The following is a 25,473-nucleotide window of genomic DNA, read 5'->3' as shown; positions in this document are numbered from 1 at the left end:
GTGATTTCCTCCTGCATCTCTCCTTCAAAGCAGCTGATTTTCCAGCCTCCTAACACAGCCATTAATTACAGATCAGTAATTAACTTTCTGGTTCAAGAAATATTTTGCAAAGGAACTCCATTAAAAGGCTGATTTGCATATTGTAGGACAAAGTAGCCTTGGTATAAATGCAGGTACTGTGTGAGGCCAGTCTGGATTCTGAGACTGTCCTTGAACCTTTAAGCTGCTGAATTCCTTGACTGGGGGGGAGGTGGGGACAGACACTACCCGAGCACAGGTGACATTGGTACCTGCTGGATGCTCCTGACTTTGCAAGATGTTTTATTCTGCATTTCAGCCGCTCTTGACAGTGCTGAATGGTTTCCCTACACAAACTGAACAGTCATTCCTCAAAGTATCTTCATTGTAATTAAAACCAGAGCCCAGATGCTGTAGTTAGAGTGCTGTTGGTGTCGCCCTTCGTGGGGTCCCTACTCGTACAAGTGTTCCCACTCAGAAAGATTCCCTGGATAATGCCATCTAAACAAGGAGCCAGAAGAGGAAGCAGCTCTCCAGCACTTGTTCACACAGATCTAAAAGCCCTTCATGCATTCTGGGGTCTGCCAGTGCCCTAGTTCTGCAGGATGAGTCATTCCTCTTTCCAATTCCAAAGAAAATAGAGCAACTTCATCCTTCGTCATGCAGCACTCACCATATTCCCAGCAAACTTCACCAATTCCATCATGCCTAAAAATATTTGGCATATCAGGTTTGTTGGGAATAAACAAGTGATAATTAGATCTCAAAGAACTCCAAGACTAAGTTTGCTGCAGGATGCACCCAAACAAGCTCTGAGCACGTGGAAAACCCTGACAGCAGCACGGGCACTACATCAGTGCATCAGGAATGAAATGTGCTGCAGCACGTGACTTGTACAGTTCCTCTTCCCTCTGTGGGTTATAAGCAAAAATTTTGGATGGGCTAAAGACAAAAAGCAGTTTAAAGAGGAAGTCTCAGTAGTGCAAGTCTGTTATTAATGCAGGGCTGTACCCCTTCCAAGGCTGAGGCTCATTTAACAATCAACCATATGCTCAGGCTTTTGTAGTGCCAATAAAAGCTTAAATAGAATGTTATCTCCTGGAATTATAGAAAAAAAAAAAACCTTGCAAAATAATCACAAATGTTGGTAATCCAGAGTCCCTGAGCATGAAATGAATTCTAGGTGCACTGAGGCAAAGTGTGCCCAGGAACGACCAACTCAGAGATTCCAGCAGAACACGGAGTTCCCCAGAGCACCCATTTTCCACCAAGTCAGGACAGTGTGAAGGTATTTGTGCAAAATCACCTTTGCCACCACAAGCAAACAGTCCCAAATGCAGCACCACCAGTTAACAACTGGAGCAGAAGAACCTTCTCTCGGTTCCCTGGCTCTGCTCCCTGTGCCCCGTGTCCAAATCAGAAATTTTCTCCATCACAAATTTTGTTAGGAGAAATGTGGATCCAATTAAGAAAAATCCATCTGCCAAATGCTTGATTTGTGAATGATTCCAGAGGCCACTGCAAAGCCAAACATTCAGTGTTCCATGATAAAAACTTGGTGAGCTGCTGCAATAAATCAGGAGGCAGGAGACGTTGTTAGCAAAAAAGCCACTTTTTGGAACCCTTTTCAGCTCTAACAAGCAATGTGACCAGCCAGAAAATTGAAAGGAGCACTCATTTCACAATCCTCCCTTAGATCTCACATTTACATACTCCGACTGTACCAAATTAATGCATCTCTCACACAGAATGTGAGTTACACTTGCTCTGATTTTGCTTCTTTTATTCCCAATCAATAATTTTATTGCTGTTACTGTAACAGAAGTCTTAGAAAAAAAACCAGTATGCACAGGACTGGCAAAATTTGGCCAACCACATCCCTGTGAACCCCACAGTAATTTAGTGAAGAGCAAACCCTTATTCCAGCTTTTTTTTCTTCTCAGCCAACGTTAAAACCCAATGCCACGAGAAACAACCATGTTTTTTCTACAAACATAAGCTCTGCTGACTATAACCAGGGTATTTTTTTTTCAACACAACACTTTGAGCAATTCCTCAGATGTTTTTTAGGGAGAAAAAAATATTTGGCCAAGGTTTTACTAAACCAGGCTTCTCACAGTGGCTCCGAACACACACACACAGGCCGTGGTGTGAGCTGATGCCACTGAGGCATCCTGTGACTTTTCCAATGTTTACTGTTATTTCCTTGTTTTCCTCACCCTGTACAACTGTCTCACTACTCCAGGAGGTAATAATTTTCCATTTTAAATTGGCAGGATGTATTTAAATGCATGCATTAATCAAACACAGGATAAAAAGCACAGATATGTTTGTTTATATCCTCTGCTCCACACACAAGCCACATCCACCTAATTATCTGTCTGAACATGCATGTGCACAGTTCATACCTTTCACATATTCACACACATCTGCAGGAGAAACAGGACGTGCAAGGAAAGGAAAAATAAAGAAACTAAGAGGCAGGAACAGTCCCAATTCAGATACACAGAAGCCAAGTAACAGAAGCATTTATGATCTACTGTAGCTCAATATTTCAGCCTGGAGTGTTGTGACTGCATTTACTGCACTATTCATTTTTCCAATGGCATCTCCCGCAAAGATTGGACCAAAGCTCCAGAACAGAACAGTGTTATAATGGTGACTTCCATGAGCAAAGGAGTGGCTCAGGAACAATCAGCTTGGATACAAGATGGAGTCAAGAATCAAATATTTAAGAGGCAAATATTCCAATAGCAGATGCTTCTTTGAAACAGTTCTTGGATTACGAGCGAGACAAGTACAGCAGAAAATGCACGGGAGGGATCTGAGAGACTCCAGTCCTTTTCTATACATTGTTCATACACAATGGGATGGGAATGTTCAGGAAGATAAAATTATCTTTTGAAACCCAAACCTCCCTGCATGACTGGGAGGCCCAGGTGCTGCTTTTCTTTCACCTCTCTGAGAGCAACAGTCCCTCAGGCCGAGCTCTCCTGCAGAGCATTCCCGCTCACCTGACAGGTCTGACACCGCTGTGCCAGCCAGGGACCAAGAGCCTGCTGTCAAACCCCCTGTCTCACTGTCCTCCAGCTCAGGGCATGTCCGTGGACCACAGATGAAATGCTTTTTTGAGTGATACCTGCCTAACAGAAGGTGTAATCCCAGGGATGATGAAGGGATCATTCATATGCAGCTTTTCCGACTCATACAAGCAAATCCTTGAGTGTTATTCGAGGTTGCCAAATGCCACCTCTCCTCTGTGCCACCCTTGAAAATGCACTACAGCAGTCCCTGAATCTCTGTGAGGAGAAGTTGCAGTACATCTGGCTCTCCCAAAGCCCAGCCAGCTCCGGGCTCTTGTGCTGGGAGGGCAGGGAAATTACATGGCTTAATTTGGGAAAATGGCTTTGGCTGCAGGGCTGGCCAGAACAGTTAATTCCCAGGTCCTACCCTGCCAAATCACTGAATGAAACAAAACCCATCCAGGTAGAAAGAAAACGTTGCCTAATTTGCCTGTTCTCTGAGCGAGGCAGCAGCACCGTAGGCAGATTCCCGGGAGAAGCCCGGCTCCACTCGCTTCCCTCTGGAACACAGTGCCCTACTTCGAGCATTTGGGAAAACTGCAGCATGGGAATCAAACCAACTCTGTCTTCCCAGATAGTAACCCCTGAGATCTCACTCTGCACTAACCAGCACAACCCTTTCACTTGCAGAATTCAAAAGGAAAAAGCAATAGGTCGGGTAAGGAAGAATCCAGACTGTTTTTTGTCCAAATTGTTGTTTGTGGGCTTCAGAAGCTCACAGCCCCCCTCCAATGAATGAGTACGGCTAAAACAAAGTTGTCATTGCTTTTAAAAGTGAAGCATTTACTCACTGGGTCTAAAGTACAATCCTGGTATGATAAAATGTCCCTGCTAGGAACTGGTTACATCAGGGTATGGCCAATCCGGCGTCATTGTCACACAGACTTTTCCTGGCACTTCAATATCTCTGTCATTCCCCAAAATGATTCATGTAAGGGTGAAAGATCTTCCTTTTGGAAGCAAAGCACTAGTTTGTTTCCATGGCTGGTAATGGAATCTGTCTCACCCAACCACGACCTTGATCTGCATCTGAATTTACACATAAATTTCCCTCGACCGTGCCTGTCTGATGAACACACAGACAGAAACCCACACCTGCAGGAACACACAGAAACCCACTGAAGAGCTGCTACACTTTCTAACCAGCTGAAGAACAAACCCAAGGTCTCATTTCTCTTTCATTTTGCTTGCAATTTGCTCCAACACCGGCCAGCCCACGTCAAATGCTTTATCAGCCCCATCTGCACGTTCCCTGCGACGCAATCCCGGGCTGAGCTCCTGTCATGGCTCAGGCAGGAACAGCAGCTCCGGCCACACGCCGAGAATCCACGTCCATGTAACAACAACAGACAAGGGCAGTGCTGGAGGAACGTGTGTGAGGGGGGAGAGAGGGATTTGGGGAGATTATGGTTGTTCCTGCCCTGTGTTATTGTTCATTCCGTGTGTAACCCAGCTGTGCTCGGTGCAGTCCGGTGTGGGAGCATCCCTGCCCTCCCTCCCTCACCTGCAGCAGCTCTGGCTGCTGCATCTCGGTGCTATTTATACGCTGGTGCATCAAGTTAGGATTTATTGGGGAAGAGAAAGCAGAGCAGTCAGGCTGCTCTGCACCTGGTATTCAACCTGAACAGGGAGGGCTTGCACCATGTCCTCACCGACAAATTAAAACTACCCCTCCTGCGATTAAACCAAGTCTACTTCCATCAGGGATGTGGCCCCTGCTCTGAATCAGCTAAGCAAGACATTAACGAGAGCTGGAAAAATCAATCTCCTCCTTGTGTCCCACACCCCCCCCCGAAGCGTGCCCTTACCTTTCATGGTCCACACTCCTGAACCCAGGTAAGATGTGCCGGAAGCTGCTGTTCCTGTCGAGCTTCGGTTGGCTCTTTGTCCTTTTGATGGAGCCTTTAAGCCGGCGGCTGAGGAACCCCTGTGGGGTGAGACAAGAATACTGGATTACGGCAGGGCAGGGGGAAGGGGAGCGGAGCGGCGGGGCAGGGTGTCCTCCCCGGCCGCGGCAGGAGCGGTGGCGGCAGCGCTGCCTCAGCTCCCAGCCAACATCTGCTCCCGGCGCTCCCGGGGCCGGGGCGCTGCGGCGGCGCGAGACTCCCCGAAGCCTCCGTTGCCCTGGCAACCATCAGCTCACATAAAAATACTGTCTGAAAGACAAGACTAGCACATCCCATCACAGCTCCTGGCGGAGGAGAGGTTGGACCGGGGGCTCCGGCCGCCCCATCCCAGACGCCACCCACGCACCGGGAGACGGGCGAGAGCTCCGTTACCTGCTCGGAGCCCCCCGGGTTTGCAGCCATGGCTCGGGTGTCTCAGTTACATGGACAGATCTCCCCTAAAGCTTGGCCAGACCTCAGGGCTATAGGCACCACCTTTAGAGGAGAAAGAGACCCTGGCTTGAACGTACAGCTACTTCTCCTGCCTCCTCCCGCCCGGAACATAAGTCACGGCTCCTGGAGTGCTCCACAGCAAAGCCAGCGCTAAACGTTTTAATAGCAAAGCTTCTAATGTGTTATTTGCTTATTGTTAGGAGTTAATGTTCTACATAATCTGAACATTACATTTAATCTCTCTGCTAAATAAGGTAATAAAAGTATAACACTACTGTGCTGGCCGGCCTTTACAGCGTGGGAGGGTTGGCTTAGTGAGGGTCAAGCACGTTGGCCAGAGAAAGTCAGGGAGCATTTTAAAGAGAAACCAGGATTTTGGGGTGAAGCCTGAAGGAGTGTTCCTTTTACAGACCATCATACTAAAGAAATAAATCAGCTCCACACCAACACCTCAGCAAATCCCTGCAGAGCCCGAAGTTCTGCACCCGCCACTTCTCTTCCCTCATCCTCAGGAGAAGGGGAAGATATCCACTGGATTAAGCACAGATTTTGAAATGCATAAGGAAGGGAATGTGAGAAGAACAGGTGTCCTTCCACTGGGTACCATACCAGCATCCCAGAGGTGCTCACAGCACACCCTCTGCTCCAGGCAGGAGCCTCAAACGGATCCTTAGCAGCTCCCTTTTACAAATGAATACCCTTTATACGTATTGCAGGAAGATAATCACAGTCTAACTTCCATCCAGCCTGTCATTTGTTTGTGCCATTTAAACACTCCTTCCCCACCCCTCAGGATATTCATGGCTCACATTATGTCTTTCTCAAGTCAGACAATCTCCCCGGAGCTCTGCACAGCTCTTGTTGTGGAAGTGACTTTCCTGTTTGTAAGTGCACCAAGAATCTGAAGCATCTTGATAGCCAAAGGTGTCTCACATTTATTAAGTGCCACTTTGCTTACAAGCCAGGTATGTTAACAGGCATTCATGGGCACTGAATGTTTCTCTGGGAGCTGTTTGCATGACTGGAACAGCACAAGGTGCATAACACAGCCCATCGGGTTGTACATTTTGTCATCTCGCACAAAGCCAACACCTGAGCCAACAAAGGCCTTTTCAAAGGTGTTCTGGCTGTGAGAAATACCTTCAGAGGGTTTTTATAGTACAGAGGAGCACGACTGTGAAACAGTGAACTTGAGGATTTGCATTATCTAGAGCATTGTTAAGATATTTCCCTCAGTACTCAGACCCCAGCCAGCCTCCTACTCATTGTATCAACGTGCTATCAGCCTCATACTCATCATATCACCGTGCTATCAGCCTCATACTCATCATATCAACCCTTCATGCTCTCGTTCCTCTGGCTGGGTCAGGCTCTCTGCTATGGACACCAGCCAATATTTGCTGTGAAGGAAAAATCAAACCCACACAACTGGCCGGTCATGCGATATTTCCCTAAATGCCACTGGTGAGCAGGTTTTGGCCCAGAAGTGAGAGACTGGTGTCCCTTAATCACTGCCACCCCACCCACAAATATGTCCTCGAGTAATCAAGCCACTTCTTCAGTCCAGGAATAGCTCTGAGCTGTGGACAGGGAATTGCTAAGGACAAACCCAAATGCTTTCTGCAGCAAATGCTGACAGCCTCCTTCCTCCATCCTGTGCTTCACATCTTGACAACTGTTACGTGGTTCGTGCAGGATTTGGAAATTAGAATTTAGGGTTGCAGTAAGACATTACTTTCCTTCTGTTTCCCATTGTTTTTACATTCATTGCCACCAGAAGGAGAACACACTGAGCCATTTTCCATTTTCATTGCCATCTTCTTTGGGAGAATGAGATGTCAGAAATTTTAATGCTGATGAATTATGCTGCTGTAGCAATACTTTGCACTTCCACAGTGCACACCAGAGATCAGAAAGCCTAATGTGTGAATTACTACCTTCTGTAATTTTCAGATGGAGTAAGGAAAAAAGAGAGAGGAATTAATCTGTGGAAATACAAGAGAGAGAGAATCCGACCCGGGGTGTGACCGCCGAGCTTTCCTGGTGAGATCATAAGGACATCATCCATTTCTTCTCCATGTAGGACTTTAAACAACATTTGATTCTGATCTCCAGACAAACAAGGCTAATCCCAGCCTCTGAGCATTGCCTCCTCCTCTAGCCCAGCTGCATTCTTGGGAGTTCTGGTAATTAAAGCATTGCCCTTTGTATTACATGTTCTTGATACACTTTTAAGTTTCTATTGAGAGCTGTCTAGGGCAGGATTGTGTCTTCCTGTGTGTGGGCAGCATTTACCACCCGTAAAAATATCTTAGCAAAGATTAAGCTACTAACTGAGAAAGGTTTCATTCAGAAGTTAATAGTCTGTATGAAATGATAATAAACAGAAACTTGCAGAGCCCCAAATCCCTTCAGATACAGTAAATCACAAAATAGCCTTTGAAATATTACAGAGGTACAAGCCACATAAATTCATCTTTAGGTATGGAGATATTTTAGGGTCTTTAGAGGCGACCACTGTGGTCAGGAGTGTGGCCCCATGCAATCCATGGGAGCCCCCAGAGGAGTGTGGCACACACAGCTCATCAAGCCTGGTGAGAAAAAAGCAGGAATCATGGAATCACAGACTGGTTTGGGTTGGAAAGGACCTTAAAGTTCATTTAGTGCCACCCCTGTCATGGACAGGGACACCTTCCACTAGCCCAGGTTGCTCCCAACCCCATCCAAGCTGGCCTTGGATTCCAGGGATGGGGCAGCCACAGCTCCCCTGGCAGCACCCAGAGCTTGCACTGAGCAGTGATTTCACCTTTTAAGGCCTTGCTTTCCTCGCTTTGTTTCTGCTGTTTTGCCTCTGACATCTTCAACCCCGGAGTACAATCGCTCTAATCACAAGAGCTGACTGAAGTTATAATAAGACACAAAGAATGAAGGCAGAAGGAAACAAAACAAATCCTTTGGAGGAACAGCTGAATCACAACCACGGCACCTCCAGCTCAAACAGGACGACACAATTCAAAACAGCACAATTAAATCTGTTGTGATTTGGGCTCTTTTCTTACAATCTGACAAACCCAACACCCGACGCCACCGTCTCACTGTAGGTGCAGGAAGGTGCAACTCTCATTTTAATTCCTCTTCCTTATCAAATTTGGCATTTCCAATTACCCCAGAAGCTGGAAATAATCTTATATTCTAATGTTTGAATATTTTTAATATTATAATACTTTTTAAAGCATATGTGCAAACCCATCAGCACCATATGCCTTTGAGACGCAGGGACTGTGTGATTCCACACACCCTGGGGCAGCAAGAAAAAAACAACTAGAGAGAAGAGAGAAAAAGGGAGGGGGGCAAAACTGAGCAGAGTGTTAATGACAGCAAAATCCTGAGCTCCTGTTTTATTAAACAGAAAGCAATGATGCAAATCTCGTGTCTGGAACTGACTCCCACACCAATAATGTTCACTCGCAGTGAACCCACAGGATAAAGTTATAAAGGTAAAAATTCAGCACCATGGAAACACAATGGAGATGGAATTTTAAAAATGATATATCAATAAATCAAGCTGGGTGCATCACCAGCAGCTTTCTTTGGAAGAGTCCTGGCAGCTCTCCGTGTTTCCCAAGCCAGGAAAATGGGGAGCAGGGCTGGGCAAGCACATGGGGGTGAAGTGTGAGGGTCTGAGCTGGGCACTGGGAGAGCACTGGTGTGACTGGAACTGAGACACAACCCTGCCTTCTGCTCTCATCCCAAACCCACACAGAATAACCACCACAAAGACAGATCACAAGAACCAGTGAACAGATGGGGTTATTTTTATAGTTCCTCCACATCTTTTTGTTTTAGATCAAGCAAAGCTCGACTCCAGAGGACATGAGAGGACATCAGACATTTTTTCACCACTCATAATGAGGGAACTGCCATAAATAAGTTCTTGCTGGGAGCACAAATGTGTAATGCAGCTTTTCATACTGGGTGTCCATGTCTCCTGGTGTATCAGGGATAAGCTTATAGGTATGAAATTGGGAGTAAATCCTTTCCACCAGACGTGTCCTTATTCTGAGCTTTAGAATCTTAATTATTTTTTTATATTAAACTTAATTTAATCTGAAATTAGGTTTGGGGGGTTTTTTTCTGCTCTTGCACAGCGTGTGGAAATACCCTTTTATTGAGGCTCCACTGGATGGATAATTAGTACTTTCATTTGTGAACCAAGCAGAGCTGTGCCAACACTAAGCATCCTATTACAGCCATAAATTTACCAAAAAAAGGGAGTTTACCCATTTCTACAATTACCAGTGTTAGTCTTAGCTTTCAAAATAAAAGAGAAACCTGTTTTGGGCAGCATCTGATACTGTTTGTTACCAGGTAAAGACACCCAAGTGCACATTTCTGGAGAACATGACTGCAGGAAGCTACACCAGGAATGCCCAGAACAACAAAACACTGAGGGGGGAGTTTAGGAAGAAGCCCAAGAACAGCAGGAACACCCTGAGTGGTCTCCTGGCTCTAAATCAGGGAAGGAAGGGAATTTCTGTACAGCTTTGACCTCTATGGATCAAATATTTTTCATCTGTTCAGTGTAAGAGGCACGGGCTGGAAGTGTCTGCAGCCTCTCAGACACTTCAGATACCACTCACTTCTGTCAGCTCTTCTGATCTGGACTTTGGAGCTCTCAGTTGCTCTCCTACCATGCAGTTCTGCTCCTGCCAGGGCTGATGGAGGGCTCTGTTCAGGACCTGACTGAGCAGATGGCCCCTCTGGAATTCCCTTCCCCAAAATGTGCATTTCTAGGATATGTTGCCTGCACAGGGTCTGTTTTGAATTTGGGCACATGGTAGGCAGGAGAGTGTCAGCACTGAAGGTGAAGACACTCCCAAACTTAAGAGAATTTTGCAGAGTTAACCTCAGGCAATTATATTCTTGTAAGTTTATCGACCAACGAAGCCAAATTCTGTTTCCACGACAAAGCCCAGCTTGCTCTGGTCAATCAGACCCACCCAGGGAATCCCAGGGGAAGGACAAAGGAGAGCAACAGCCTCCAAAAGTCTGAGGAGCAGGAGAGATGGGAACTTCAAAGGAAAACCACACTGGCTTGTTATCTCTGGCCCTAGAAATGCACCCAGAGATGGACACGAATCCTCCCTCTGTTTAGGGGAGGTTGAACCCATGACTTTGTTCAAGTGGGTGAAAAGTCCCTCAGCTTCTCTTTCTCCATTTTACTTGATGAATCTCAGGATCATTCCCAGTCACCCTGTGAGCCCCCAGGGACGGATCACAGAATCATGGAATTGTTAAGGTTGGAAAAGACCTTTAAGATCAAGTCCAACCATCAACCCAGGCCCACCATCATGTTCACCACTAAACCTTGTCCTTAAATGCCACATCCACACATTTTTTTAACACTTCCAGGGATGTTGACTCTACCACTTCCCTGGGCACCCCGTTCCAATGCTTGACAACCCTTTCCATGAAAAAATTTTCCTGTTATCTAATCTAAACCTCTCCTGGCATCTGTAAAAGCAAGGAATCACTGCTTGCTCTGACTGATGTTTCCCTAAAACATTATTCTGTAGGGATAAGGAAATCCCCTCTATATGTAAGTGTCTTGGAATTAGGATAAAACCCAAAAAAATGACAAACCAGCTGCAAAACCACTGAGTGTCCAGTGATAACTGGCAATGGAAACTCCAGCCCTGCCACTCCACACACTGTGGCCAGACCTGTGCTCTGGCAGCTGGAGTTAAAGGGTAAACATGGAGACACAGCACTTGGGATCATGAGAGGGCCTGTCTGGGAGCCAGGCCATGAAGCAGCCCCGGAATGTGAGGAACAGCTCGTGTTGGAAGTGCTGCTTAGCAACACTGCCCTGGACTGCCAGACATTAATCAAATGTGCAGTGTCATTGGAAACACTCAGCTCAGGCCACTGGAAAAATCAGATGAAGATGCTCCCACGTCCCCCAGGTCACCAAAGGGACGGTGTGGGCCTGTCCAGGTCAGCAAAGCTGGAATTACATCAAATGAGAGGCCCTGAGGGTTAATTATGGATACGGCAAATCTTGTCCCTGTGAAAATCAGCGAATCCCAGAGTGAAGGACCAACACCAAACTCATTCAACACTTCTCATCCCTTTCCCATCTCTGGCCAATAAAGGATTGTTGCCCAAGCTCTGTTTTTGTAAGGATTTTACCTATCTTGTTGAAACTGTCTCAGTCATGGGATCTTCTCCCACTGCCCTGGAGAAAGAATTCCATGGACTGGCAGCTCTCAGAGCCATGCATCACTCAGGACATTTTCCCTGATACCCAGCTGAATGATTCTTTACAGAACTTCCCTCTGTTCCTTTTCTGCTCTTTTCTACCAGGGGAAGATCCCTCTCTCAGCCTGTGGAACACTCACTCTCAGCCAGCTCACCCTGACCAAGAGAACTGTAAAAACTTCAGGCGAGCCACGGGCTTATGAGAAAACCATGGAAACCTGAGGAAATCTCGGTCTGGAGTCTCCAGATATCACTGATGACTTGCATGGAACATGGACAGGGAACAGCTGGGACATTAATCAAGTCCAAATGAAGGAATGTCACTGCCAGGGAGAATCTGGAAGACAACCACAGTTCAACTGCCATTGTTATTCAGGGATCACCTGGATTCTTTTGTTCTCCTGCTCAAACAAACCCACACTACTCTGGATTATTTGTTCACAGCTCCATAATTATCAGACTGTCAACATTTCACATCCAAACAAGACAGATAAATATTCCTTCGGAAGGCAGAGAAGGGTAATTGAGCAATCAGGGATGAACGATGCGGAAACAGAGACACGGGGAGAATGCAGGGAACCCTGAGGAACAAAGCCAGGGATTCACCCAGGGAAAGCAGGGCTGGGAACAGCCAGGATGGCAAGGATGGCACCTGAGGAAGGATTTCAGTGGGGTGGAACAGTTTCCTTATTTAACTGGCACAGTGGAGTCACCCAACCCAGAGGACAAACTGTCCTTACACAAAATTCCTTTGTCTTTAGGGAGACAATCCTGCCAGGAGCAGAGCACCTCCAGGGCAGTGCCAGCCTCACAAAGGGGAACAGACCAGGTGACACCTTGCAGGAGATGTTTTCCAGCTCCTGAAACCAGACTTGTGGTCTTCCCAAGCCTCTGCTTCTCCTTGGATCATCAAGGAAAACCTGGGAACATCCCAACATCTACGGCCTCTAGGAGAGAGTCATTCATACTGTTATTTATGACAAAGAAAAATTAACCTTAATGGTTAAAGCAAGCTGGTCTTCATGGAAGCTTTGGAGATTGAGTTTCATCCAGCCAGGAAGGAGGGGGGAACACCAAAACCATCTGACAGCACGCCAGGGTTGTTGAGACTCCATTTGCCTTTATCATGTCATGCAGGGAAGCCCAGGATGTTTTTGGTGGGGATGAACTGTCCCTCCTCAAAGTCTCCTCCAGATCCAGCAGATCCACAGCTAAACCATTACTCAGCACTTTGAAAACAAATCCTTTCATTGTTTATTACACAGTTTTAAGTGTTTGCCTTTCAATAAGTGTAGTGGGTTTCACGTTCAGTCCCCCCCCCACTGTTGACACAGGAGATCGATTTTACAACGGAGAGCAACAGATTTCAATCAGGCAAATATTCAGATCTGGAGAGAACAAGTGCTTTTTAAATTAAAAGGGGTAATCCCCAGCTGACAGAAAATTATTCACGCTCCTATAAATTTAAACGCCAACAATACTTTTTGTAGCATAACAATGACTTAAACACTCCATATCAGCTGTGATTCATTACAGGCATCCTGCTTTCAACACAGAGTTGGGATTTAACTGAAGATAAGGTTTCTAGGACATGGTAGCAATGTCTGTTTGGATGTTTGGTGAGCCCACTGAGGCATGAAAAACAACCAAACTCTGCAAAGGTGGATGGTTTCTATCATTCCCATCAGATTCTTTATAGGGGGTATCCAAGGGAAAACACCTGCAGGTTCTTCAGATTTCAAGTCCTAGAGTGGAACTGTCCAAAAGGTCCTGCTGGCTGTGACAGGTGATTCAGTGCAAGAGCCATCCTGAGCCAGGATCTTTTGGTGCTTTTGCCATGGGCTAAAAGAGCCCAGGAGCTGCACCTTGGAACTGTTTCTGCAGGGCAGCACTTCAGCCCCAGCGGGTCACTGGCCACGGTGCTCAGTCCCTTTATACCAGCTACAAAACCTGCCCAGGAACAGCTGGGACAAACCAACCTGCCCTTCTATTTCAGGGGGAAAAAAAGGTATTTTTTCATATAAAGCAGATTAACTCCTTTCCCAGTATCAGACAGGAGAAGATGCCTTTGAAAAGACTCCAGAGGCACATCCAGGCTTCACGTGGCTCCCCAGGAGGGGGAAACCAGGGTGTGCAGGTGGAGGTGGGAGAGCAGGGAGGAAACACTGTCAGAAGAGATGCTTTGGGCAGGTCACAGAGGAAATGAGTTTGAAGGCAGAGCTGTCCAAGAGATTTGCTACACTGTCTATGCACAGATAAGCTGCAAAGCCAGGATTACTCCTCAAGTGCTCATTCCTATGCCAGCAGTCCTGCCATCCAAAGACATTGCTCCTGGTAAAACAGGTATCAGGGCTCTCCAGGATGAGCAATAAACACACAGGGGAGATGAGAAACCATCTCCATAAATCTCTTTACATTACTGTGCTCTTTTAAAGTCCACTTTTGCAATGATACAGAGCAAAGTGTTTCATGAGGGTGTTTTATCCCTGCTTTCCCTACTTTGATTTACGGCCTCGGAGCAGCACGTGCATGTCATGTTGTATCTGCTCCTCAGGCATCTTCCTGCTCACTTCCACCTGAAACCTCTGGAGCAGAGCAAATATTGGAGGAGATAACTCCATTTTCCACAATATTGATGACCAACTTTAAGTCTACAGCAAGGTATCAACATCAACCTGCTTCGTTTTCACTGACAAATCTTGTGTGCTCTTAAGTAACACATTTTCCACAAAACCAGCTGCCAGGCCAATAAATTTTAAAAAGCAGTTGGTAGATGATGTGTTTAGAATAAAAAATTATTATTATCTTTGGAATGGAGGGATTCACTGTGTAATTCTGCAGTAAAAGTTACTCACTCGAATATGAAACTCATGTTTCAGGCAGATGCTCTTTTGGCTCCAAAGACTTTCCCCACAATTCTGAAGCTCAAATTGGAACATTTGTATTCAGCAATAATTACAGCTGCAATCAAACAAAAATGTTCACTTTTGCAAAGGTTGGGGAATACCAACTGGAATTCAGATGACACATCAGTCCTGCATTTTTTCCCAGTCTGCCTCCCTGACTTCCCAGACATTGTGCAAATACTGGAGTTCATTTGTCCCAACCTGAGAGTTTAGAAAAATGGTAAAAAGGAGGAAAATTATGGTGAAAGGATAAATCTAACACACATGTGACACTTACAGGAGTTTCTCCATCCCTCAGGACACACAGATCAGAGAATTTTTGAGTAGGAAAGCTGAGAGAGGAGGAATGAAAACCAACACAGGACTACTCCCTGCTAGTTTTTTTCCACCTTTACTCCTTTCCTTTTCCTCCTAAGCTCATACCTGGCGCCTGATCTTTGGATTGAGGTGGTGAAGAAGGTGATGAGAGGCAGCAGGAAACTGCACAGGTGACAATTCTGTTTCCTAAAAGACTCACATTGAAAGATATAAACCAAAAAGAATATCCTTCGAGAACGGGAGGCAAAAATTAAGTTCCATTGCTGGTTTATCCCTCAAAATAATAAGACAAATATTGCAAGTGACAGATCCTATTTTTGGGTCTTAGCAGTGATTATTTCTTGCCTCATTATTAGCAGTGGATTTACTATCTTTAAAGCAGAATTTTGTCACCCAGCAGGAAAGTTCAATTCTAACAGGCAGATTTGAGTGTCACTCACTTATTCCTTCCCTATTTTTGACTCAGTTGCTGATTATCAAGGAAGGCTGAAGGCAGGGCCAGGGTGCTGCCCCTCAGGCCCAGCCAGGGCCACACCAGTGGGACCATGGTCTTGTTTCCTAGGAATGTATATGAAGGGATCCTCCTCCACCCCTTAATAATAGGAAAACCTGAATTACTATTTGCAAATCTTCAAACAAACTCCATTTGACAGGCAGGTACAAGGACCAGCTGGTCCAACCTTTCCTGGCAAAAGCACAGTCAGGACAAGCTGGGCCAGCCCCGTGTCCTGCTGAACCTCAGGAGTGTCCAACACTGGGGAACCCACCCCTTCTCTGAGGAGATTGTTACAGTGATGGATTGGTCTTACTGTGACAGTTTTCCCTCTTGTGTCTAATTAGCACCTCTCCAGGAATACCTTGTCCCCATCACCCCTCGTCTTTTTTGTAAAAAATCAAGTAAAAGTAACCTTGAGCTGGCTCAAGTGAAGCAAAGTGACCGTGATCACTCACTGCAGTCAGGTCAGCCTGTCACCCCACGGGAATTGCATGGCAATGATCTGGCAAGTGGCAGGAATGAAGGCAGGGACAAGGGCAGGTCGTGCTGAGCCCTGTGAATCCCTCCCGCGGAACCGCGCTCGGAATACACGGAGCCGTTCAGGAAATAAAGACATGATTAGTTCTGGAGCTCATTTCCTTGGTGCTTTGAAGAACGTTGCAGGGAAGATATGATCCACTGTAATTATGGAGGGAGATAAAGACAAGAAAGTTGCTGGCAGAGCGCCAGGCCCGGGAACACCTGAGCAGCTGAGGGAAGGCATCGCGGCTTTCCCGGCTCCCTCTCCAATTCTCCTCGATGCCTGAGCCCTGAATATCCCTGTTCCCTGGGAATAAGGGGTGTGGGGAAGGACAAACACAGCCTATTGCTTATCACAGTGCAGCGCTGAGGAGAAGTGACAGCATGGAGGAGAAAGGGAATCTTGTTTCCATGGCAACCAAAGTTTGAAAAAAGTCTCCAGGAATCGCTGTGGTGCCACCTCGTGTGCTCACACCCAGAAGTTATTGAACTGCAGCCTCCCGAGCCCACGGAATCACCACGGGAGCAGGGAATCAGACCTGCTGTTCCAAAGAGCTGCACTTGGTTTGGAACAACAGTGTCACCACCTGGAGAAACAGCCTGATGTGAGGCAGCACCAGGCTGGGGTTTGGAGGGGAAGAAGGAACCTCCCAAACATCCTCCAAATGATCCAGCTCGGCAGCCCTGCTCCCGAGGAAGGGCCATGAGCTCTTCCATGGCTGTTAAAGTTCAAAGTCAGACACCTCAGAGGGGCAAACAACACAGACAAGGTCACTTCCAGCTGGGATGGCCACCCCTGACATGATTTGCTGTCACAGCACCCTAATTATTATCAAAGTACTCAGGTGCCACGTGAACCATCTACCACAAGGAAAGTCCGAGAGATTATGGCCCAAATATGGCCTAGTTTGGCTATTAACGAGAAGTGTTTAGTCCAAGTGAGAAAAAATATGTCTCAGAAACGAATTTAACACTTGGTAGAAATGCACTGATAACTATTCAGGGTGAACTGTGGCAATGACACACATTTCTATTAATTCCACTGCAATGAATTCATTATTTCAGATAACACCTAATATCTACGAGCTAAAGCAACCCTAATTCCCAAATGGGCAAAGTCCAGAGATGAAGGGCCTCATGAAATGGGCACTCCTGCTCTACTGAAGGTCTCCAAGAGATTCAGACAATACCTTCCCCTGTTTGACTTGTTCTCTGCAAGGACAGTGTCAGTGCCACTGAAAGAGGGAGAATGGAATGTGTTTATTATCCCACCTTTCATATCTGCAGGACAATTCTTTATCTGTGACCCAGAAACAAATAAAGGGGGCACTGTCACGTTGAATATTTTAATGGCCCTCTTTGCTCTGTGCTACCAGCAACCTGAGAGTTTTCAGTGCCCGGAGGTTTAAACAAATTGAAGCTTTTGTTTGTTTATTTTCTGCCTTTCATTCACTCCCCAGCAATGAAACCAGTCAGCCCCAGTCAGCCTATCAATTAGTCCAGGCTGTTTGCATTTGGGCTTCCAGGGAAGAGATTGAAATGTTACTGATTTTTTTCTTGCAGCAGTTTTGAAATGAGCATTTCTGTTCAAATCATCCTTTGGACATGGAAGTCTCTCAAGAAATTATATGGATCCAAGGATGTTGTTGAAAAATCCAGTGAGAGTCTGAGGTTGTTCCTCTGTCTTTGTGGGGGGAATTCAAACAATTGCAACAGATAAAAATCCAACAGAGCACCTGAGTGTGCATCGAACTGTGAAATTACCACCAAAAATGCCAAACAAATACGTTTTAAAGGGCAAAGGCCACTCAGCTGACCAGTTTCAATAATTCTCACCATTTTAAATGATGCCATGAGTTGGTTTTGCTCCTTACGAGATGACCAGTAGCTCTACTGCACAGCCCCAACTGTTCCAGGTGGATTTTGAATGACGGGAAAAGGGATTTAACCATCCCATGCCTTAGTTTCCCCATTTATTTTAAGGCATTATGATAAATTGCAACCCCACAGTGCCTGCAAGCCTGAATTCATTCAGATTGGCAGAACACTTTAACAGCTCCAGATGAAAGGTGCTACACAAGTGCCAAGTACTATCACTGTAATTATCATTCAATATACACTGATCAAAAGAATGAAAAGTGAATTAGCATTTCCTATTAGCCCTACTTACTGCCTAAATGTTAAATATTCCTCCCATGGGCTCTCTCCATGAAAACACACAGGAACTGGTGGTATTTCTCATCTGGCTCCAACACTGTTTCCCCAGGAGGGGAGGGATGGAGGGATCTGGAGAGGAGGGTCAGGAAATCAGGGGAACAACATGGGTTTCTCCCACAAAAGGTTGCTCAGGGACAGGGAGCTCAGAGCTGCTTCCTCCCTCCTTCCTTTCTCTTTCCTGCACAAGGATTCTGCCCCAGTCCCAAGGATTTTGTGCCATTGGCCTCCTTGGGACCCTGAGCCCTTCTCTGAGCCTCTGGGTTTCACACAGCCCAGAGGAATGGCTCCAGTGTCCCCAGAGGCTGAGAAAGTGCAAACATCTGGAATAGCTGAAGGAAATCACTGGAATTGTGCTAATGTAGCCCCACTGCAGGGCCAAGACACTTGCTGAAGTGTTTGTTTCCCCCTTTCCCACGTGAGAACTAAACAGAATTTGACTTTATTTTCCCTGGAAGCACAAGTTTCCCTGTTTATCCACTGCCCAGGCCCTGCATAGGAAGCAAACTCTGAGTTTCTCCCCGGTCCTGAACACTTTTGGTGGTGTTGGGGCACAGAAATTCAGGGATTCGTGGCACTCCCTCTCAGAGCTAAACACGGGGCTCTGCTCTGTGTGGATCCTCCCCCTTGGGAGCTGACCCAGCTCTGTTAATTCTGCCCTACAAAGCACCACCAGGTCATGTCCCATCCCCTCCTCACCCACACCAGGGCCAGCCCTGCCCTGTCCCCGTGGAACCCTCTGCTGCCCCACCCACATCACTCTGAGAGCAATGAAAAGCAGGCCAAAACCCCCCAGAAACTACACCAGGATCACCAATACCTTGAAAGAAAAGTGGCCTCAGAGTGTGAATTAAGCTGTTGATGAGCCCTTCTGCTCTTCCTTTCTGTAGAACTGTCCTTCAGACAGCTGAGAGAGAGACCTCCCTGGAACACACTCGGTTCAAAAAGGGAAAAAATCCATACCCTGCCTTGCTGAGTCCTTTGCAGTGAAGCAGGTCAGAGCACCATGTCTTTTATCCTGTCAGGCCTGTCTCCTGCTTGATGCACATAATAAATCCACAGTGGTTTGACTGCAGCTCTGTGCTGAAATCTGACAATCCCTCCTATCTCCTTCCACGCTTCCAGCACTCCCCAACTGCAAATTCCGGGTTTACTTAAAAAAAATTTCAATATACACAAGGTCAGACTTAACAAATTAAACATATATTTACAGTTTCAGGTTCATTTTCCAGTCCCAGTGCTATACAGCACTGAGTAGGGGAAAAAGATCCCCCTTTTTAAAACAGAATTTATCTTTCATGCCTTAACCAGAATTTATCCCACGTCTCGTGAAGTACAAGCAAAAATTGAAGGACAAAAATACCCACAGATTTATGTTAATAAGATGACTTAGAAAAATCAGACAGAGGGTTCTAATTTAAATAACAAGCAATTAGAAATTTGACAATATGGGCTGCTGGCAGAGAAAGGAAGGAAGCCAGGCATGTCTGCCCTGGGAACAAGGACTGGGGAGGCCAGGAATCCACTTCCTCATTTTTACATTACAGCATCAAGGTGGAAAATCTGTAATTCTCTTGAAACTGAGGAGGATTTCAGAGGAGTAATTAGGAGTAGCTCAGCTCGTGGTTAACACCAGGGCTGGGAATTGGAAATGAAGAATTTCAGCTCAGGACACATTTCTGGGCTTTGGTGCGTGAGCAAATCAGAGTTATTTAAGTTTTCCCTCCCTCGGTTTTTGCAGCTGTGAAAGGAGGGTGGTGAGAACAAACCCCCTTTGTGGAGAGCTTGGAAATGCACCAAAAAAGATGCTTAAGGTACAAAGCCTGACTGCTGGTGCACCTGACAAAAAAGGATGTGACAGCAAGATCAGCCCTCCCAGTTGTCACTAAACAGCCCCAGTGAGACTGGAAATAACTGCAAATACTCCAAATGACCTCCTTTTCTTCCAATCCCTAAAATGCTCACAAACCCAAAGCTTCCAAGCACGTCCTGTTCCTGAAGTGGGGACTGAACTGAGATCCATTCTCCAAGACATTTACATATTTCTTGCTGCCCCTGCCTCTGGTTCTCCCGAGTCAGTTGACAGTTTGATGATAATGGCTTGATGTTTATATATCAGTGGTGATAATGTTTCTGCTCTCCTTCAATCCAGGCCCCGTGGAAGGGACACTTTAATGTGTGCAGCCACAGCCCAAAATGACAGTAATTTTCCCCTCGAGCTGCAATGGTTTGGTAAACAATTACATTTCAATTAAAGCCGGGTGATCACACCCAGGGAAGGGCCATTCCACCCTCCACATCACACAGGGGGAGAAATTCTCCAAAGTCAAATCATTATAATATAATTTACGTGACTGCTTTCAGAAAAAAAAAAGAAGAAAATTAAAATGGAAAATAGTGGACAGGCAAAAACTTGGGAAAAAAAAATCCTTCGATATCTTGTCCACAGCAGCTTGAACTTGGATCCCATTATTTAGGATTATGTTCAGTGAAGAGGAATGGCAGAAGGGCTCCTCACTTTCATCTCTCCAGGAGTTTCCATTTACTGCCATTAGTATTTAATACCTCATTTATCAAGGATTAAAGCCAGGATGGATGGAGGAATGCCACGAGAGTAGCTTAGGATGTATCACTGCACACTCAGCTGTGTGCCAGCCCAAAGAGGCAGGAAAACTGCAGGAGAACAAGGCCAGTTCCAGGCAGGAGGAGAACCAACACCTCAGAAATGTCCCATTTCTCTGTGACTATAAATGCTGCATTATTAAAGATCCTGAAAAGCAGAGGAACGACACATGGACCATGAAGGAGAGCTCCTGCTCCAAGACATCCCATCCCATGTGCAGAACCACAGACACCAAGCAGGTGATGAAGGAAATAATAATGGGAAAATGAGGAAAATCTGGGAAAATGATCCTCTTGGCTGACAATGAACCACTGGAGAGTGTGTGTCCAGCACTGGGCTTGGCCTTTGAAACTTCTCTGAGAATTGTTTCCTTCCCAATCCAATTCACACAATTCCATGGATTGTGTAGCTTAGACCTGCCACGTGTTTTGGTTTGAGGGGTTTTGTTTTTGGTAGCCAATGTGGTTTCAACCACAAGGAGCACAGAAGTGGTTTTGATGGTCCTGGTGATACCAGAACTGAGGATTAAAGGTCTGGAGACAAGAAATCCTAAATCCTATCTAGTAAAAGACAGGATACAGATGTTTCCTCAGACACAGCTCTGGGGGAGAGGCAGATAGGCATTTTCAAATCTTTTAAAAATATTCAGAGTACACTTTACATTGATTCCCTCTGGAGGGAGGGTCCTTGCACAGCCAGTGAGGTGGAGTAACAGCAAGGAATCATTCTGGTTTCTTCATCCAACCACTTGGTCCAATTTTTCTGCACAAGTTCTTTGGCAATTTGGACTTTGCTTGGCCTGGGATATTTTCCCAGAAAACCAGATAAACCTGTCTCTAACAGAAGGAGTCAATAGATGGCAGTGCTTGATGGGATGGGAGAGAGTCCTCACTCAGGGAGCCTCAGCAACCCACCCCTGCTCGTGATTCCCCTGCAAGGTGGGCACAGTGAGAGGATTTCATTAGCACTCAGCAGACTTTCTCATCCCCTGGTCCCTGTGCTGGATAAAATACCACACAGATTTTGGGTTTAGCCCACGTCACACCTCAGGCTGTTTGGATTCAATGCTCCTCTCTATTCCTTGAAAGGCAAATTCCAGCCAACCCAAGGCTTTCCCACCTCCCCTGGGCACAGAGGAGGCTCCAGCACTTCCCCTTGGTCACATTGGTGTCTCCAGCACTTGAGATCAGCAGCTGCTGCCAGTTGTCCACTGACAGTGGAGACAGCTCTGGGTCCCTGCCTAAGAAAACACTTTTACTGACATCTCATGCTAAGTCAAGCCTTGCCTTTCTTTTCCTGTCCTTATATATTGACTTTTCCTGAAGCACTCCTTAATTAGGTCTCTCTGTTCAAGGGGCAGGATGGTGATGAGCACAAAGGATTCCAACAAGGCCACTGAACTGCAAAGCTGCCTCCTGCACACAGGCTGTGAGGACAGGGAGTCTCTTCCATGAGTGTCTGTGATGCAAGAAATCCAGAATTTCCCTGCTTATGTTTAAGTTTTATACCTACACACACCAGATCTAGTTTCTACAGATGGGATGTAAAACACACTCCTGGTTCTCCACTCACAGACTAAAACCTGGGCACTGCCCTTGTTCCTCAGAGCAGGAGCAGGGACCTCTCCCAGGAGTGTTCACTTGGGTTAGTCTGGAATCCATTGCCTGCCTCAGATCCTGCAGAGCTCTGGGATCCCAGAAGTTAACTGAGGGATTTACATGGGAAATAATCATTTTACAGCATAACTGGGGCTAGGGAAGATTTTTTTCAAGTTTAAGAAGCTTAATTAAAAATTTTGTTTCAGTAGAAGGAGTAAGAACAACCAGGTCACATATTAAGATACAGGAATCTCAAGACTTGATTTCAAGGTTATATTCTATAATTCAAGAAACTACCATGAGCTCCTGTTTTCCAAAACCACAATGCCCAATTAACTGTAACTTGCCTGGCAAACTTCTGAAGGGGAAGGGAGCTCCCAAGGGATGTTCCTGAATTTCCACCCTAGTTTTGAAATGAAAGAAAGCAACTGAAGAGTTCAACACTGTCAAAACAGCTGAACCCAAGGGCTTCTGAGCTTCCCAGTCCCCTGGAGACTCAAGAGCAGAAGGATGGAGATGTCAGGGAAGAACAATCAGCTGTAAAATATGAAAAAACTTACAATCTCCAAACCTACAACAGCAGGCTCCAAAGTAATAATCCCATTCCCACTAAACTAAGGCACTAATTACTGTTCCCCGTGGCTGGAGTGGACTGACTGCTAATGTTCCTCTGCTTAATGAAGGGAGGGGAGGGAGAATGTATTTCCTAAGTCAGACATCTGCTGGAATCTGGGCAGCCCTAAGAACTGCAGTAATGAACCATTCATGTTAATGCAGTGACATTCCCGGGGCTGAGCAGCAAAGAGCTGAGGTGATGGTGGATTTTAACTGGGGGAAGACAAAGGCCATGTGTCACCTGTGTGATGACTCCCCTTGTTTAACCCACACAGAACGACAGAGCTGCTCAAAGCAACCACATCCCACGTGTGTTCCACTCCCAAGGGCTACAACCTGCTTAAAGCTGGAGTAACTTCTCTGAAAAAAAACCAAAAAAGCAGGATATGCACCATTGGAAAGGAATAAACAGCATTTTATTTCCCCTGACTAAAAGTACACTTGAAAAAACACTTCCAAATCCTCTGTCTTGTGAAGAATCCACATTTTCCCATCTTTTCTTTTGCATTTTTCATCACCAAGTAGTATGTTGTTTAAGGTCCAAAGACACTCACTTACTAAGCTAGATGGGTTCTGATAGTTGGAAGGCACAATTTATAGAACTAAAATCAACTCCTTGTCCAAGCTGCTGCTCGTGACTCATTCACCAGTGCAAATGTTCTCAGGTGAACTGGGTGTGCTCAGATTTTTTTTTTAGATTGCACCATTGTCTTTCCTTTGAAATTCTGGTTCTGCCTCCCTGGGTTTGTTGTGCAGCAGCTGAGCCTGTAAAGAAGGTGTGGCCTGCAGAGAAAACCTGTCTGGAGCAAACCACCTGCAAGGCCATTTGCCTCTTCTCTCAATAAAAATACCTGTGTGCAAGCTGATTATCCATGATTTCCTCTTGAAAACAGGACCTGCTGATTGCCTTGGCTGTGGCTCTTACTGGGAGCATCCACCTCCAGCTGTGAATATTTTATGCTTCAACTTATTTTTTTTAAATTCCTACCTAGATTTCTCTTTTACTATTCCTGAGGTTACCCTAAATGTTACCCAGAAGCACATGGTGACTTCAGCTGGTTACAGAGCCCCAGATTCTGTTGCATTAACCAGAGATGTGTCCAGGCTGAAGATACATTAGGAAAAAACACTCCCAGCTGCATCTTTGTTGCCCACTTTTAAAAATCTATTCTGATCTCACCACTGTGCTTCCATCTGCCAGCTTGGTGTACTCCTAAATTAAATCATTCCTTGGATTTGATATTACTTGTTAGATAACACAGCCCTTGGGGTAAGAATCCCTGTGATCCACTCTAGAAGTCTGCAGGAGTCAAAAAGAGGACTTACATCAGTGATAAACCCACTGTGCATGTTCCAACTAAAGGAGAAACAAAGACTTTTAACTCACTCCAGAGCTGGTCCCCAAGGATGACAGGGACTGTCTCCTAAAGCTGAGCCAGCCCAGACTCCTGAGTGGGGAGGGGAGTCCTGTGCTCAGACTCCTCACTCTGCTCCAGAACTGGGCTGCAACAGAGCCAGGGCTCAGCACCAACAGATCCCATTCCTTGGGTCCTTGTTGCTGTAAAATGGACACAGCAGTGCCCTTCCCACGGAGCAGCCAGACCCCCTGTGCCCTGTTGGATTTTGGCAGCACTGTCAGTCCTGTCAGTGGAGCTGCTCCCTTCAACTCCCAAACAATTCCCACTCTTCCCACACAGCAAATCAGGGATGAGCAGAGCACCTCAGGGCAGAGGGATGGAAAGACAGGGCAAATAGCAAATGGCTCCTCTGGGCTCCTGCTGGGAGAGGGTCCCAGGCTCTGGGGAACCACAGCTTGGCAGTGTCCTGGGAGCTGATGGCAGGTTTTTCTACAGGAGGGTTTCCCTCTGTAGGAGGATGAGGACACTCTGCAGCTGCAGGCCAGTAACTACATCTACGAGTGCACTGCACTGGCACTCACCAAGGAAACCTCTCCAGGAAGGTCTCCCAAGTGAAACAACTCACCCACAGCTGCTCCAGATAGAGCAACAAGACCTGAATGTCAACCAAGATCTATGTCACAGTTGCTAAGAGTATCTAACACCACTCCAGTTACTTAAAAGTAAGTCATCAACCAGTTTGACTGCAAGTGAAACACTGCAGCTCTTTCCTCGGGATGAGCAAGTTCCTCTCCCTGGTGGCAAAACCCCACGACACTCATTGGGATCCTGTACCACTCTCTAAGATCCTGTAGCACTCATTAGGGTCCTGTAACACTCATTAAGGTCCTGTAACACTCATTAAGGTCCTGTGGCACTGACCGTGACCCGGAAGGGCGTCGTGGCCGCGGGTTCCATGGTGGGGTTCTTGTCCGGGATCCCGCTGGGCATACTGCGCCTCTGCCCGCACCTCTCCGGGGGGGACTCTGGGGAGGGAACACAGAACAAGGACAGTCACAAACCCAGCAACACAGGAGCAGCCCAGCAATGCCAGCAGGCCCCACAAAACGTGGCTCATCTCCCTTT

At 46.3% G+C, this 25,473-nt stretch overlaps 1 protein-coding gene across 8 annotated transcripts in view; it reads right to left on the bottom strand.

The window, feature by feature from the left end:
- LOC113998503 (DAB2 interacting protein) overlaps positions 1–25,473 on the bottom strand; it is a 201,300-nt gene that overhangs the window by 98,012 nt on the left and 77,815 nt on the right. For all 8 annotated transcript variants that reach the window (XM_027741265.2, XM_039380290.1, XM_027741260.2 and 5 more), the window contains 2 exons: positions 25,270–25,373; positions 4,910–5,028 (listed from right to left, as the gene is read on the bottom strand). In XM_027741265.2, the coding sequence (XP_027597066.2) occupies positions 4,910–5,028; positions 25,270–25,373 (223 nt within the window). Of the gene's footprint in view, positions 1–4,909; positions 5,029–25,269; positions 25,374–25,473 lie in introns of those variants that run through there.

The sequence above is a fragment of the Pipra filicauda genome, unplaced genomic scaffold (assembly GCF_003945595.2).
Source record: "Pipra filicauda isolate LSUMZ 115617 unplaced genomic scaffold, ASM394559v2 scaffold100_size2392355_pilon, whole genome shotgun sequence".
In the NCBI taxonomy this organism is placed as follows: domain Eukaryota; kingdom Metazoa; phylum Chordata; class Aves; order Passeriformes; family Pipridae; genus Pipra; species Pipra filicauda.
The sequence above is the reverse complement of the archived record's forward strand: the minus strand, read 5'-3'. Positions and strand labels throughout refer to the sequence as shown.